The 17,645-nt window shown below is 41.9% G+C and overlaps 1 protein-coding gene across 4 annotated transcripts in view; it reads left to right on the top strand.

Moving 5' to 3' along the window:
• The window catches only part of LOC126536186 (WD repeat-containing protein 48), a 70,735-nt gene that overhangs the window by 14,419 nt on the left and 38,671 nt on the right, over positions 1–17,645 (top strand). For 3 of the 4 annotated variants that reach the window (XM_055073847.2, XM_050183072.3, XM_050183071.3), the window contains exons 6-11: positions 4,979–5,169; positions 9,863–9,967; positions 10,566–10,685; positions 14,872–14,937; positions 16,123–16,210; positions 17,152–17,249. In XM_055073847.2, coding sequence (XP_054929822.1) covers positions 4,979–5,169; positions 9,863–9,967; positions 10,566–10,685; positions 14,872–14,937; positions 16,123–16,210; positions 17,152–17,249 — 668 coding nt within the window. The remainder of the gene's footprint in view (positions 1–4,978; positions 5,170–9,862; positions 9,968–10,565; positions 10,686–14,871; positions 14,938–16,122; positions 16,211–17,151; positions 17,250–17,645) is intronic. The other variant, XM_055073846.2, reaches the window with a different exon arrangement.

The raw sequence follows: 17,645 nt of genomic DNA on the forward strand, positions 1-17,645 counted from the left end.
TACATAGGTCAGAAGTTTAATGGCTTACTTCTTTGTCCTGATTTGAAAACCGGCACAATTTTGCTTTGGGTAAAGAACCCGAGTCATACGAGCATAAATATATACACACTAAAATAATTAAGCAGCACTCCTTTGTGTTTTTTAGGAACTTCGTGTTAATATTATCAACCCCACAAGTGGAACTTTGTTTTAGTTTGTCTATTAGTGTTGCGATTCCAACCAAATCAAAAACTATCAGATCCATGGGAAAGTCGTTGAACTGTGGAAGCTTAGGTATGTCATAAAGTGTTGCAGTTGAAACTTACTGAACAAAAGCGCCATTCAATACAGAGGCACAGAGATTTGTTGACACCAGATCACCGGGTGGATAGGATCAAGCTTACTTGTGGTCACTGTAGTTTAGTTTTTGTATACCACATTCCAAAAGCTTTTAGGGTTAGTTTTTTGCATGTTTCGAAGTGTAGTGTGGAAAATTGAAGATTTGCTACATTTCAAAGCGGAAGAGTACGTTAAAGCAACTGTTTTGTATGGTAACCAACGAAAAGCATTTTGAATCAAATTGTAATTTTTTTGTTAAATATATAAATATTGGCAAATGGTAACCTAAGCTTTATGCAGGAATCCCTAGTTTTTCTTTTTTTAAGCTTACATTTGTAAGGAATGCTGTTGGTAAAGTATGCATCTGTCACTTTTGTAGCAACATCGACTTTATTCCACCAACCATTTGTTCTTAAAACTATTAGCTTTAAGTTTATAAAAATAATTTTTTGTTGCAGTATTGTTCAGGTCACCACCACAAATGAAGCTGAACAAGATGGCAATTGCAAAAGCATCAGATATTTTCAAACACGGCAGAAACTGCACAATATATTCATCATGAAGCTGATAACACCTAGAACAAGATGTCACTTTTAAGTTTCTTTAACTGAAATTGATGGCCCAGCCTTGTTCCGAAGAACAGGCTCACTATTTCACACACAAGTTACTTTGTAACTGAGTGACTGGACAGTTCAGATGAGTATATTAAAATGGAGGAGTGGAGATACTGTCATATGTTTTTCTTGCACATGTGATCTTGTTGAGGTGAAAGTATTTTAATGCCATAACAAGAGATCTTAAGTGGTTGTTAAATGTTCTTGGTAGCACATAGAGCAGATCAGATACACAGGTCATGGATTTTCAAAAGTTTGTACTTGTAGCTGCAGCTGTGAAAAAGGAACTGTAAAAAATCAGGGACAATAATTTCTAGGTAAAAACTGTCGAACGTGTGGGCATATGTAGCTGTGTATTTATCTCGAGTCTGCAGCGTTTGTTGCCTCTCCAGCTCCATTGACATCGGGTATAATGGGCACTGATCATCAGCACTGATCACCAGCTATAATTGGCAGTGTGTGCCCACTTTCCTCATGCTCATAACAGTTGACGCATCTGAGCTTACGACTTTTGCATTTCTCACGATGATGGTATCCCACAGTGCACATAATGATTCAGTTTTGGGACACCTCCTTTCCAAGTGTACATATTTGGCACACCTTGTACTTCAAAGAATGTAAGTATTGTCATGGAAATGACCCTCAATCAAGGAAAGGTTGACATATCTGCACCCTATAATTTTTGTAACATGAAGCCGATAGCGCCATGTTTTATATACATCTCTTCTGTTCAGTGGATGTTGTTCTGCTTGATGATCCTTGGTGTCATCACATCATCTTCCACATCCTGTTCGAACCCAATAATTTTTATTACTTTCTGATTTTGTCTGAGTTTTTCTACATTCATCCTTTTGCTTAATGATGTCTTTTTCAAGAATAAGTGCTCCACATTTATTGAGGCCGTCTTTCGTGGCATAAATGATCATTGTTCCTGCAGTTCCCTTAACCCCATGTCTGGGAACTACTACTGCTATTATCACTCTTGCCATTTGTTTCTTTTATAGGACATAAGATTGGACTACAACAGTGCATCTCATTCTCCTACTTCTCTCTTCGTTTTGTTCTTCTGTCTTGGTGTTCTTACCTTACTGAGGCACATATCTTGCATTGGTAACTGCTAGATAGTTAGGAACTTAGCCTGCTTGCAGTCCAATTTTCAAGCACTCTGAAACACAACCTGTTTCAGCTTCGTGCATCCACGTTGAATTTCTATATGAATACTTCTAGCTTTTTCAGTATCCTTCTTATTTTGATTTCTTATTGAAATAGTTCTGTTTTGTGTTCTAATACCGGATGCATGAGGTAATTGAGAGCATGGCTTTCAAGCAGCCTAGAAATGAACATGCTCATTACATGGTTAAGCTCCTGTCTAGTTGCTTAACTTCATATTCGCTCCACTCTCACCTGTATAGCATGTTTGTTTAATCGTGCCAGCTTCTATTTTCATACCGATGAAAATGCATACTCTCCTAGTAGCCTTACCTACTGGTCACAATGACTGGAAGATCACCGCCTTCCTGAATTTGACAAGATCCTTTATTTTCAAGGTTAAAAAAGAGCTCATGACTTCTAATGGTGATGTAGCAATGCTGTGGCAAAAACAAAAAGCATTTCCAACGATCAGACATCATCCGGGTGGTTGAGTTTGTCCAGGAGGTGCAAGCCATTGTTAGTAACAAACCTAGAAAGTTAGTGTTGGCTATTGCCAAGAAGCTCCAGGTGATGGTATCAATAAATAGGCTTTCTGTGCATGTGGACATCAGATACTAGCCTTACGGGATGAACTTGCATCCTCCCATACTGCCTGCGCAACCCTAGAGTGGCTAGCTGTCAAATTCTATGGCCACATTACACCCTTCATGGCCTCCCATTTACCAGTTACCCAGTAGGCAACCCAGTTTGGAGCATCACTGATAGGGGTATGTACTAGCAAACAGCCACGCAATATGAAAAACTCCTCAAATGCTGCTGTAGCAGAATAAATAACATTAACTTGCCCCACCTGATTGGTGCACGCAGTCACTTTCGAAGCTGCCATTCAGTCAGCTACTTTAGTGCTTTTAGTGTACAACAGTCTACAACATTTGGTGTAAATAGTATATACAGTATATTCATTTTCTGTGAAACATCATTGGTTTGTCCAAAATTATCATTATGTTCTCAGATACCTGCGTACTGCATACCCAGTATTCTCTTTGCTAACCCTGCTGTTCCTGACATCAGTGACTGCAGAACCTGTTATCGTGTCCTCTTACATCTTCGCTGCCACGCTGAATCTTCGACATATACTTGGTTGCCGTGTTTCACCAAGGTTTTTTGTGGAGCTCTTATCTGCTTTTATCACTGTGGTTCTTGCTTGCCTTATGTCTAGATCTCTGTCTTGCTGGTGCGATGCCTCTATATTGTTCTGCCGTACTGGAAACTCCTCACTTGGGTTGCTCAAATTTACTGCTTGTGAAGTGGTTATCATATTTGCTGAGGAGCTGATTGTGGTCCAACTTTGCTGACTTTGTATCTGAAACACCTGATACTGCATCTCATTCATCTTCAGGGACTGCCTTGTCTCTCTGGTCCTTGAAGGGGTTTGCGCTTTTATCATTTGGGTCTTGTTCCCTTTCCTTATCACCTCCTCCCTCATTATTTTCTTATCTCGGGTTGCGCATTTTTCTTTATTTCATTTCATTGTGGTATCTCTCTTTCCCTGCCTTGCCCTGGATACTGGCCCCCTCCCCACTACGCTGACTCCACTGCCTCACTTTGGGTGAGAACCACCGAGGACTTCACTTTTCGGCTTTATGTTACTGCATCCTTAAGTTAGGCAGTTAATTGCTGCCTTAATCTTCACTGTATATGTAATGTTTGCTGCTTGCCTGTGAAGTCCTTTTCTTTTTTTCCTTTTTTTTTTACCCAAGCAATCACAGCTCTTTTTGTGCATTGCATTTTTGCACGACTTTCACTAAAACATGACTCTGAGAGACTTGTGAAGATGTTTTATTGGATTGCGCATTTTTAAGAGAAAGATGATGCGCAGATTCAAGAGGCTGTGCAAGTGCCTGTGTGTGGACAATAGTAGCCTACCAAATTGGTAGTAGAGCAGTCCTCCACATTGCAGAGGGCAGCTGGATTACAGCTGATCAGAAAAATTAAATTTTGCAAAATCAAATTCAGGAGGCATGTCACAGTGTTTGTACTTCTTTGAAGTAGCGTTTGCTTGCATGGGACTGAAGGTCAGTGTGTGATGCACAACTGTCTGTCGTAAGACGCAATGCATAATCAAGTGACACCTTTGGGTTGTGTTCATGAAAGGCTTGGAACTGCAGAAAGCAGAACAGGACCTGTTGCAGTAGCTCAGTGGCCATGGCATCGCACCACTCGGCTCTAGGTTGCAGGTTCAGTCTCCGTGGCGGTGGCCACATTTGGATGGGGACAGAATACAAGAACACCTGTGTACTTAAATTTAAGTGCATGTTAAATAACCAGAGATAGCCAAAATGAATCCCGAGTCCGCCACTACGACATGCCTCATAATCGGATAGAGGTTTCTGCCCGTAAAATCCTAGAGTTTAATTTTAAATTAAGAAATGAATCTGTGGTGTGCAGTGCGTGTCCACTTGCGCATAAAGTGTCTAGTTTCATATTTCAATCCTTTTGCAACTGCAATGTTACTGCATCATTAATGCAAAGCCACGCAGCCCTGTTCAAAGCCATCTTGGGCCATGTCATCTATCTATCAGCTTTGGGCATCCACTTTTGCACAATGCAACATTCTGCGTGACACCTCTCTAGATGACAGGCATTCGCTTGATGCCTTTGAAATCTATGTAACAATAAAGGAATGCCAGTGGAAGCTCACATCCACTCGTATTTTCTTAGTCAGCTACAATGCAATAAAAGTGATGTCCTTGAGAGTTGTTGTACGAGAACATTGCCCTTCGTCACTTGTGCTTGTCACTTGTGTCATTGCCCTCATGTCTGTCGTTTGTTCTATTTGTGGCTGGCCTCTGATCTTGTCTTTGCCTGTTGCATCTTCTGCTTCATTGGTGCAGCATCTTCACTGACAGACAATAAGGACAGCATCTACAGCCTGGCAATGAATCCACCAGGCACGGTGATTGTTTCGGGATCCACCGAGAAAGTGATCCGTGTTTGGGACCCCAGGACATGCCAGAAGATGCCGAAGCTCAAGGGTCATACAGACAATGTCAAAGCGCTTGTTCTCAACCGGGAGGGCACTCAGGTATGGGAGCTGTTGTCTCTCTCTCTCTCTTTTTGTTTTCGCTGCAACCTTATCTGCAATCTGTGGTAGCATTAAAATGTTCTAAAAACATTCTTCTAAGTTATTTATTTATTTACTTATTTATTTATTTATTTATTTATTTATTTATTTATTTATTTATTGCATGGAGTGTTGTTATAGTAATACGATTACTCATACTGGGAGTGCGTATAGTGTTTACCTCAATCTCTTCTCACTAACCTTGAACTTAATTAGGTCAAGGTTGTTGAACATTGAGGAATTTGACTTTTCCCCCTGAGCTTATAGATCCAGCCACTTCATTCACATTGTGAGATACGCTGATCTTAAATAAATGCTGCAGGTGGATTTCACAGAAAAACATGGTGATCATCTCAGATTTGAGAGAGGCATGCAGCCTATATCTAAAGGGTAGAATAACCGCCATGAGCCAATGGCTCATAGGGAGTGCATTCACGCACCACCACTGGATTGTGTAATGCCCAGGTCACGAGAGCTTGGAGGGTAACGGGAGAACGAACTCCATCTCCCAAGTTCTTACTAACCAGGCGATGCATCGGACTCACACAGTGCCTTCGGAGGTCCAACCGCAAGTCATTATAGACCGTTTTTTTGTAAGCGCCGCCATATTGTGAACACAGTGGCGCCACCTATGAGCAGCGCCATACTGGCTTGGGTGAAAGCGGTGTTTTGCATGGCAGGTATATGCTCGGCGGTAGGTTCTGGCGTTTGTTTTCGCGGTCGTGCGGTCTGTTTAGAGTGACGTGCGTCTTCTACGTGGTAATCGGTTCTGCGAGACGTGCTGAAGTAGTTTAAGGCGTCATGGCCGGAATTTCTGCTGGCATTGAGGTGGACGGAACACGCAGCACGAGTGTGCACGCATATTTGAGCCTACAATCAGCCTTGGAGATCAATTGTGTATTTCTGGATGTTCCAATCACTAATGTGACCTTATTGCAGTATTATCCTCTATTTCTAAGCTGCGGTTGAGGAGCCATGAAACATACGTGACGATCGTAACAGCGTGGGTACCGTTCTGCTACAATAGAAACTGTGATGTTATACTTTGACAAGCGTTCAAACTGTTCGCTGCAGGTTACATTGCGTGACTACTTGGTTCGATGGATGAGGTTTCCGCCCCTGAATAAAATAGTTTTTGGCAAGTAATAGCAGCATACCTTACAGTCTGAATTAAGCTTGCCCAGCAAAGGGACTGTTTACGAACTGCGCGAGCGTCGTAAGCAGTGGTAGGTGCTGGATTACAGATATATTTGTTCTATATACTGCATGGTCCAAGCCTACGGCGTCAGCGGTTATGTATTTATAAATGTTGTGCGGCGTGACTATGCGAGGTCGTATTGCGGCGTTAGCCCATTTTCTCTTGCTTTTTTCGAGAAAGAGGATGATAACCAAATTTTTTTTTTCGGTTGTGTTCGTTCCATTCTCTACGATGCACTCACACGTTTTAGGGAAATTTTGTCCTCAAAAATAGGCATCGCATTCTTTTTATGCAACTCCTCTCATATATTATGGCTGTATACAGGCCAAAAAGACAATGCCGAAGCACACAGCTTACTTATGTATTGTGCTGGTTCACCAACCGCATTGATCGCTGTGTTGAGCAGCGCCATCAGCCTCATGCAGGAACATATGGTAATTTGAAGCCTACTAGACTTGAAATGTGTGAGAACAATGTCAGTGCATCACAAATATTTGATAGCGCCTGCCGCTTAGATGTTTCGTGGTTGCCTTAGGTTGGCCGTGCACGAGCATGCGCTCTTGTGCTTTATGTTTTACTCCCTACGCCGAGGGATCAGATAGTGAGCAGATTTACCATTTCATGCTGCTAATGCAGAGACACCGGTTTTCTTTGTTAAATTAAAACCGATATAAGCAAAATAGTTCACAACACATACACACACCACGACTGATAATGTGCGTACACCGCGGCTGATAAAGCGCGTCACATTTTTACGCCCCCAAGAGATATTACCGCCTACTGTAGTTACCGATGCACCAAAAAGCTTCCCTGACAACCTTATATGAATGGACATGGCTTAAATTTCACAAAGTACCATCTAAAACATCTCGAAGTCGTTCTGCAGCACGCGACAGCAATACTTTCAAGCAGCGCCGCGCCGGATCGCCCAAGCCAGAGAGGAGGAAAGGCTCTCCGCATGCCCTATCCTCCTCGCCCGATGAAAAGGTCTATAGGACAACTACTTGAGATCCTTGCTCACCAATGAATTGTGTAACAAACCTATGTGCCCTCTCACAAAGATCTCACAAGGAGACGCACATGAATGGAGAAAGAAAGGTTCAAACAGGAGTGTTTTCACACCTGCGTAGAATGAGTGCCATGTTTCTAGCCAGGTACCCACGGTCGGGATGGCCCTGCTGTGGACAGAGCTTTACACTCATCCACATTACATTGGGATGCACTAAACTCCAGCCAGAATTACGCCCCACACGAGAACTTGCAACACACACCACACCAACAGAGCAGTGGGACACGCTCCTGTCTAGCTCGGACCTGGAGGGTCCATTGGCCCATATACACCAGGTCAGGCGGACATCGGAGATTAGCGGCACCTTTAACTGAGGGCCCGACCATTTCTCCTGGACTACCTCAAGCTAGCAATAAAGCTTTTACTACTACTACTTGTCTCATTTCACCTCCACCAAAATGTGGGATCCTTATCTAGTCACCATTTCCAAAACAAACCCTACTTATAGCATTTATAAGCCAAATGGGACATTAACCCTTTCAGGGTCAATGATGTAAATATACAGTGCCGCGAACAAGTCCAAAATGGTCGATCCTGTATATTTACGGCGCTGTCTGTACGTTTGAAAAGCGCACCAATTTCCTAATTTTTTCTTTCCTGGCATGTGCTGCCACTATGTGGGAATAAAGGGAATTCTTTTTCTCGCGCCTCCCTCTCTCGGTTTTCGTTGCATGGTTTGTTTTAGAGCTAGTTTGCTCCGGCCTGTCTATATACTACCGCTCACACATGGGCGCGCGCGCGGGCAATGGTTTGGGTTTCATTCCCCGGGCGGTTTCAGCATCTTGCACTTGCAAAACTGATGGCTATCTCGTTACTAATCGCTGAAAGGGAGGCCACCTGTTTCTCACTCGTTTAGTGCTCACAGGGGTGAGCATAGGAAGGATGCCGCCGTGCATGTGTTTCCTTTTCTTTTCTTTTTTTGGGAAGACTCGCGATATCTAATTGCCTTTGAGTGGCGAAAGATGAAGATTAGCGGAAGTTTGTCACAAGTTTTGCTTTTTTGACGGGCACACAACCACATAGTTGTCTTGGGTGCACTCACCTACGCAGTTGGATCAGGCTATGGATGTAAATATTAGTGTAAGAGCAGGAACATTTAAGACTTGCAAAATATTCTCGTTTGTGCACATTCTAAGCCTTGAACTAAACAATGCATCAAATTTTTCATTCTTATAAGTTTATTTTCTTTTTCTGTTGTTGTTATTCATGAATAAAGAGTACATATATACCTACGCAAAATATTTTTTCTCACTTTACGGTCACCCTAGAAAAATTACGGTAAATTTTTTTTAATAGGTCCCTCAGAATACTTGAAATCTGCAGTAAAAAAAATCTACCCTGGGCGGTCGCATAAGGCGAAAAAAATCGACCCTGAAAGGGTTAAAGGAACACTAAAGACAAACACACAATAAGTTTTCTTTAAAAACTATAAATTGGTTGGGAAGTAGATTACAAGAGAAGAAAATAAAAGCTAACTTCCACTTCTCAAGTTTCTGTGCCATAAGCTCAGCATCGGTATATCACTGTCATGTGATGAATAAAATATTTATTTTTCCTTTCTTTCTTCTTTTCAATATTTGAGCAGTTGCGCTTCAGAATAAGTTTCTGAAACTTGTTAAGTTTGGGCATTGACTCAGAATACAATGTAGTCCATTCTTACAGATAAACAGTTAATGAGGCACTAGCAGACACCATCAAAATTCATGACATCGTGGCAAGTTGGTGCAAAAACGTCAAGGCAGCTTTGCCACACGTCTTTCGTTTGTGCCTCTTTATGGCTTATCAGGCTGCTTCTCATAGTAAGAGTGGCTTTTCTGGTATCTGGAAGGGTAATTTCAAATTTACTATGCAGGTCAAATTCTTTTTCTATCTATTGCTCCCTTAAGGTGGTCACTAAGAACTACAATGTGTAAACAAGTCGGACAAGAATTAACTCGCTGGTTTTGACGTTTGGATAGCCAGCAAGAGAGGTGCCAGTCTCTGCAGAAAATGTACTGGATTGCTTTGACTATAAAGCAGGTTGTTTGAATTGATAATGGCAGGAATCTCGAAATCCCACACTTACAGCTGCGTTCTTGCTGTGCCAGACAGTTTGTGTTATGGACGTCCTAAGCTTGATTGTCCCTAGTCTAAAAAATTGCCTGCTGTCTTAGCTACTTGACTTGAATTTTATTTACCTGCAGTTTCACTGTTCAAGCCTTGCTAATAGGCTGACCTCTTTCTTTTATTTCTAAGCTTCTTTGATGCCAAATTAAACATGTGTTTTTTGTTAGTATGACTCATTTAACAGCAAAATGTCTAGTTTGCATTTAAGGTTTTGTGATAAATGACAAATTTTCTGTTTTTTATACACCACCTATATATACCGAACTTGGTATACTTTGCAGTGTCTTTCTGGTAGCTCAGATGGGACGATTCGGCTATGGTCGCTGGGACAGCAGCGGTGTGTGGCCACAATACGAGTTCACGACGAAGGTGTCTGGGCACTGCAGGTGAGTTGCTGCTGTTTGTAATGTTTTTGGGCGATTAGCATATTCTTGTGAGCATAGCGTGGCTGCTGCCTTATCATAAGAAGCTTTGGTCATTTTGTTTCGTCATTTCTGAATGTTCTTGGTATTATTACCTTGTCCAGGTGTACTGGGCAACTTGACTTATCCATTTCCTCAAAACCTTCTAGATCAAATTTGTACTTGTACTACTTCATGAAGCTGACAGTGAGAAAAGAAAGTTTTGCGACAGAAAGCTGCAGCCTATGCTACAGTCAGCACATTCAGAGAAGTGCAGCATCACTTTTTGAGAGTTTTACTTCCTTAGTTACTGGCTTAAAGAAATAGCCGAAATGAAAGCGCTTACAATATAGTTTTTCACATGCATTACGAATTAACCAGTATAAGTTCTACTTTTTATTTCCATTTTTAATCTTTCACTAATTCTGTTCTTAACTGATGTTTTCTCTGATGAATTCTGTTTAGCGTAATTTACCATCTTGACATTTCCTTTCTCCAACAGAACCTTTTCTGCAGGCAGATTTGTGTGTTTTCTGTGCTAATATTTTAGATACCAACATGGTTGCTGTACTTTCTTTGACAGGTGAATGAAAGCTTCACGACAGTGTTCTCTGGTGGCCGGGATCGCAAAATATTTATGACTGACCTGAGGAACCCCGACAATCGTGCGCTTGTCTGTGAGGAGACTGCACCAGTCCTCAAGGTAATTGATGAAGTGGGAATGCATGGAACACTAAATAGAAGCATTGATTACAGTAGACTTCCATTAATTTGACTCTGGTTAAGTCTTTTTTTTTTTTAATTTGATCCTGACCAAAGGTTCTGGCCAGTGCCCATGCATTTCTACGGGCCAAAACGTTTGTTATTTCAATCCTAAAATTGCCATTTGCCAGATAATTCAAACTTGACCAGTCAGCTTACATGTGCCTCACTCCTATTGGTGACCCCAGTAGTGACCCTTTTAGTGGCAGAATGTCTTGGAAGCTTCAGAGGACAGTGAACACACATCATCTCCAGTTGAAAGCGCTTATTTTCAGCCTACCCTAGGAAGATTTTCAAGCAATAACGGTAGCTTGAAGTGTCCAATTACAGCATTTACTTGACAATAATGCACGTCTTTGTGCTTTTATTGCGATAAAAATTATATGGACACTCCAGGCGCATTTCTGCCATTGGCATGTTATTCCATTTAAAGTCCAAGGGTGATAATACCATGACCACGCGCCGTATGCTGTATGGGCGAGTGAAAGCATGTGAGAGGAGCCAACTATCGGCGGCTCAATCTGGCGCACGTGAGGGAGGAAGGCGAAGAGCAAACATGCAGTCTTCTGCCGCATGAAAGGCCGTGGGGGAATGGGTGGAAGGGTGGCGTTGGGCTTCGGCAGCAACTGCATGTTTCGCGACCGGGCGTAAGAAGAACTGATGATCGTGGCTCAATCTCGTGGGCAAAAGGGAGGAAAGTGGGGGGACAGCATGGGAGGGAGGGAGGGAGGGAGGGAGAGAGAGAGAGAGAGACAGGGGGCTTTTACTTCACCAGCAATACCTACTTTGCGGGGCAGTGTGCGGTCGCGTGCGCCGTATCCTGCAAGGGATCTGCAGATGGCTCATACCCTTCCTTGTTCGTGCTGTTTTCTCGTTGCTGTTTGCGTTGAAGCGATAGACAGCATGAAGGTAACTTCGCTTACTGCTTCTGCTGCACTTGCTCACGCCAGCATTTGGACAGCGAGTGTCCGCGGTCATAGAGTGTGATGTGTTCATGTTTGCCTGTGCGCGCTGACACTGAGCTCGTTAATTCAGTTAGTAAGCGAATGTATTCCGAGTTTGTAGGGCCGATAAAGCTACTATCCTTACTTCGTATAACTGTTTACCAATTTGCTATCGCAATCGATCCTTTGCCTTTCGAGCGAAACAGCATCTTTTTTGCAATAAAATTGGGCCGAGGATTGCCTGTGCAATGGAATCGGATAAAAAAAACCAAAACCACATTCACTGCATTTGTATGCTTTTCCACATCATGTGGCTTTATTGCGGCGATGCTGACTTTAATGTACCCTTCACTGGGCCTCATTGCAAATTTTTGTTTGCATTGGAAGCTGTAAAACACCGTCTAAGGAGAGTTCTACTGAAATAATTTTTCAAATGGTTTGTTATTGAAGGAGATAGAAGAAATTTTAACTGTCCTGTTACCATGCCGCCAGGAGGCGAGCATCACTGCCAACAGAACCAAAGGACATACCGCAGCATCAGGCCCCGCCTCCTTTTCTTTCTCCTCTTCCTTTTTTTTCTTCCAGTGTTGTGCCTTATGCATTGCATGATTAGTCATGGTGAGTGACAAAACATGCACTGTGAAGAGGCATTTGTGCTTTTGACCATGACTTTCTTGCTGGGAGCAGGCTTCATAAAGAGAAAAGGGCGCACGGCCTTTGGTTTGAAATTTCAGTTATTGCCGCTGCTCGCCGCTTCACAATACCTTGCAGACACGATTGTCAGTGCATCATGTATATGCTACTCTTGGTTTCCTTTTTTTTTTTTTTTTTTTATCAGCCAAATCGGGTTATGTGCCCTTCAAAAACCTGTGTGCCTAAGCCTGACGTTAGAAAATTGGCCACCATTGCAAAACACATAGCAGACATGCCTATTTAAATTGCTAAAAAATTGGGTGCGCATTAGATTTCTACTTTGTTTAGAAGCTTTAAAATCATTTCTACATTATTTTTCTGCTGCGGGCACATAAAAAGCAGGCGTGCATTAGATTCGAGATTCTTTTAGAATCAGGCAAGTACTGCCAAATGAATCAGCGGTGTGTTTCGACGTTTTTTTCTGCATCTTGTTAATTCAGCCTGCCAGATAGTTCTATCAATTTCATCGGTTCCATCAAGGTAGAATTAACAGAAGCTGACTGTATGTGCCAAGCTTGCACAGCGCACATTAGGAATTGCATAAGTAGCACAGTATTAACATAGGTAAAGGTTTTTAAAGAAAAGGCAAAACAGATTTGTGAACCAGTTGAAACTGGTTGTTTCTCTTAATAGTACAAGTGCACACGAATATTTTGCCCGAAACTGCAGAAAATGATCTATCAATTTTATTCTGAGCTAAAAAATATATATTTTTTAATATATATATACAGCATACCTACCAACTCTCCCAATTTGTCCGGGAGACTCCCAAATTCTGACCAATCCTGATGTATAGGCACGGCCATCTCCTGAAAACTGCTCCAGCACCACCATGAAAAAAGAAAAAAGAATCTTCATAACATCCTCATCGTAACTGCAATTCTGAGCTTGGTAGTTTGCTGAAGTCAGATTGAAATCCTAGCCATTTGTGGGTAGGCAGTGTAGTCCTAACGCAGTTCACTGCAGATTGAAACATGCGTTGAGGAGTGTGCAAGATTCAAACAGGTCTAATATGCGAAGCATAATTACCGGTTTGTTCATCAGTTTATACCATACTCCCCCCCCCCCCGGCCTGCTTGGCGAATCTCCTGAATTTATAGGTCCCAATGTTGGCATGTATGCTACAGATAAACATTAATATAACAAAGTTAGTAAAATCGTCAATTTGCTTTTCTATACCTAAATTTGTCACCAATCTATTTTTGTTACACGGAAAGGCCACAAGATTTTCCGAATTATCAGGCAATCAGTAAAAGCAAAATTGAATGAGAAAAAAATCATTTTGTTGAATTTCAGAGTTGGCGACAAAAGATACGGTTTCATGCCATGTCGTCGACGACATCTTCACATCAGCGGAACAAAGCAAAGACAGCCACACTTTTGTGTCCTCTCCACCCCCGCGGCTGAATGTCACCTGCACTGGGATGACACTATCATGAAAGCGCTGGCAATGGGCAGTGAATGCTTCGTCTGCCTCTCACTTGAACATGTTCCCGAAACTCAAGATTACGTAACCTTCAGCACTAATTGTGTGAGAAGACAGTGCTTTGATACCACGTCATCTCAGGTCGCCCAGTATTTGCACACATGGTAGATTACCTCTAAAAAAGGATGCCTGGGTTGCGTACGTGCTGAGCCACGCTGACAGCCACGGCCACGCTAGAAAAAGAGGCGTGCGCCAATTTGCCTCCCACTCCCTTCACCATCACGTCTCCTTCCGCCCTCGCTCACACTTGATCGTGTTACCGTGAGCTCGCTCCCTTTCCCTTTACTCGTGCGGGAAGACAGCGCTCATCAAGCCACCACCCTTCTTGGCTCACCCTCACACACTTTCGCTCGCACCTAAAGCATACAGTGTGCTGGGCACGATAGGATCTTATCGCGCTTGGACTTTATACGGAACATGACACTGCTCCGGTCATGTGCACAATTTTAGCGGTGCATTTGGAAGCAGCCACTTCTAATTCAGCCATTTGGTTATCTGCATCTTTGGAAGTTTTCATTTATTGTTTCTGTATTCCTTCATGGCAGCAGTTAAATTTCATTATATTGAGATGGTGTATAAACACTCTTCGTTATATTGAGGTTCAAAAAACATACATGGTGTTCTATGGACAAGAAGTTATAAAAAGTTAGGTGCTTCGTTATATCAAGGTTTAAAGGTATTTGTAGGAGGATATTAGTCTGCTAAAACAGGATTGTAAGTGCTACTTGTGTATTTCTATGGAAATTTCAAGGAGAATCTAAATTATTTCACTATATTAATGATTTCATTAAAAGAATGTTTCATCGTCTTCATACGGAGATATTTGGTGCTGCACTAGTTTGTCATCTCAAGTACGAACTAACTGTGCAATGACTGTGGTGGCCTCTGGTTTCTTTGTAAAGAATTGACTTCCTTCAATTCCATTTGGCTTGTTTATGAAAGTTGGTTCTCTTGTTGGTAAAAAACCGTTAGACACTGTTCTTCTCTGCGGCTTCACTCAACAGATGACGCTCTCCAGTGACACTTCATCCTTGTGGGTTGCCACTACTGACTCTACCGTCAGAAACTGGGTATGTGCAAGCTTTTTTTGCGCTAACCCCATCTCCGCACAACACGTCGTTATATATGTCGTATACCTGTGGCTACCACCATTCTCTGCTGATGAAGATGGCTATCAAAAAATACAGCTGCATTGTTTAGCAGTGACAAAAGCTACCATTTTATGCTAAAAATGTCAGTGTTCATTATGTTTGGGTTGAGTGAGAAAATAGTGTGTAATTTCTCATTGCCGAGCTGGTTCTAGACAGATAAGCTACATAGGTGTGTGAGCCACATAGGAATGTTGGCATGCATTGAGGTGTTCCAAAAATTGGACAAAATGCGATGGTAACACAGGAGAATTGGTTCAATGGGTAGTGGACACCCTACTTACGACATTGTTGTCGTCTGCTTGACCATTAATTGAAACATCTGGGCATGTGACACATCCGTGAATATCATCATAAAAGGTCAGCCTTAGATCTCTGTTAGCAAGAAGGGATCATAATGAAGCTGGGCAGTGCCAGTGTAGTGTAAGTACTGAAGTAAAGTGTACTTTATAGTCAAGGGTTTGATGAAAACTCGTCTGGCTAGGGAAGGTTATAGTAGAAGAACGCATACACTCGCCAATTCAAAATAACCATATATTTGACATTTCAGCAGCTGTACAGGTGCCAAAACGTCAATATATGTTCTTTTTAATTGGCTAGTGTAGGCTTTCTTCCACAAAATGCACTTTACTGGTGCACAATGAAGTGTGTCTCGCATCTGGTAGCCTCTTGTCATATTCCTATAGTTGTGTATAGATACTTAAATAGGCCTATTGCTGGCTGGGTCCTTGTGAAATGTTGTTCCGGGTGCTTTTGTAAGGCCTCCTGCTCTGCTTTACAGTTTCACTAAGATTATTTGAGAGAAGTCTAGTGGCTATTTTGCCTTTGTGCGCTGCCAGCATGGGATGGTCACTGGGTGGATATCTTTAAACTTTGTTTTTATGGCTTTTAAACATCTTTTGTATTAACCTTCGTGATGTCAGCTTGTCATTGTAAATTTGCAATATAGCAATAATCAGCTTTGTTCAACCTGTAATAGCTATCACCAGAATGTTTTCATAATGTTATGAAGAAAAAGGTGTGTTTAGAATAAAAAAACTAATTTTGCACCCTTCATGCATGTGCATGTTTTTCATTTCCTACCACCACCTTGGGTGTCGAACGCAGCCTGTGAACAACCGGTGCTCCCAGCTGGACGACTACGACACCGACATACTGGTGCCTCTCAGCCAGAAACCACAGACCAGCATTAAAGGCAAGAGTGAAGTGTTATGTAGCTCTGTCCACTAGTTAAGAACACACTGCAATTGTATGGTAGCAGCAATTAAGATCTATAATTTGGAAGTGTTTAGAAAACTGTTGTGAATCAATAATTTAGTTAGCTAATTGAATATAACGAGTTAATTTAATATTGCAGAGTCTCAATATGTATTGGCTGGGGGAAAGGGAGGGAATAATGAAGAAACCAAAAAGACATTTAGAAAACTTAGTATGTCTAATTTTACATCATAATTTCATGACGGAAAATTGGGAAGTCAGAACAGCTAGTGGCATCCTGTGGTGTGCCACTGAACAATAGAAAATTCTTTGTTGGAGTTCATGGGTACAACACTACTATGTTCATGCCCAGACATGGTGAATCTGGACAGATAAGTTCACTTTTGGGGGAGGGGGGGGGAGTGCGAGGTAATGTGAGCATTCCTGCTGCTTTTAAGTCGTATGGGAAAGGAGGACCCTCACCACTCTGCTTGCTCCAATTCAGTTTTGACGGACCTCCCGAGTGTCATTCTTGGGCACGCAACCGTAGCTAGCAAGACATCTAACCTTCGTCTTTGACACGGGTTTGTTTGAAAAGTGGTCTATTGAAGTGAGAAATTTTGTTTGAAATAACCGTGGCATGGATTTTGGAGTTTGAATTCGTGGGAGTCTTTCTTTATTCACATACATAGGGGGTCTTCACATTTGGGGGTCTTCATTTCAAAGTTTCTCTTGAAATATGTGGTACACCTGCAAATCATTGTTCTGCACTGTTACAGTACAAAGTATTATTTATTCTTTCTCTTTTTGTCAATGTTTTCTTTGAATGCATAGACATAAAGCAGTACTGCTGTATAAGGTCAAACAAAGCTTGCACGTGATAGTGAAGATCTGTCAGCCACAGAGTGCGCAGGTGATCACACTCTGCCTCCCACACAGGCAATCCCAGCATCAGGCATTATGCAGTCCTCAATGACAAGCGCTATGTCATCACCAAAGACACAGCTGGCAACGTAGCTGTGTGGGATGTCCTCCATGTAAGTTCTGCAGAAGCTACCTGCTTGTTATGAATCTGACAGAAATTTCAAAAGTGCACTTTTTTTTGTTGTGTTTGCAGCAGTGGTTCTCAAGCCTTTAGCTGTCACAGACCTTCCATGAAGGGACACGTTTTAACCCATTAACTGCCATTAAATGTTTCAGACAATTTATGAAAAATTTATTTTTTAACCTGCATTTATATTGCCATATTTCTTTAAATAAGAAAATGCCTATAGCACTTCTACTGCTCTTGTTGAAAAAAAACTTAGTAAAATACATTTTGTATTAGTCATTTCTGTCAAAAGTAAAAGGTAGTGCAGCCTTGTCATGACAAGTCAACTCATCATCGACATTTAAAGGGCTAATAAATCTACACTTCCAACTTGAAAAAAAGC

The sequence above is a fragment of the Dermacentor andersoni genome, chromosome 4 (assembly GCF_023375885.2).
Source record: "Dermacentor andersoni chromosome 4, qqDerAnde1_hic_scaffold, whole genome shotgun sequence".
Lineage (NCBI taxonomy): Eukaryota > Metazoa > Arthropoda > Arachnida > Ixodida > Ixodidae > Dermacentor > Dermacentor andersoni.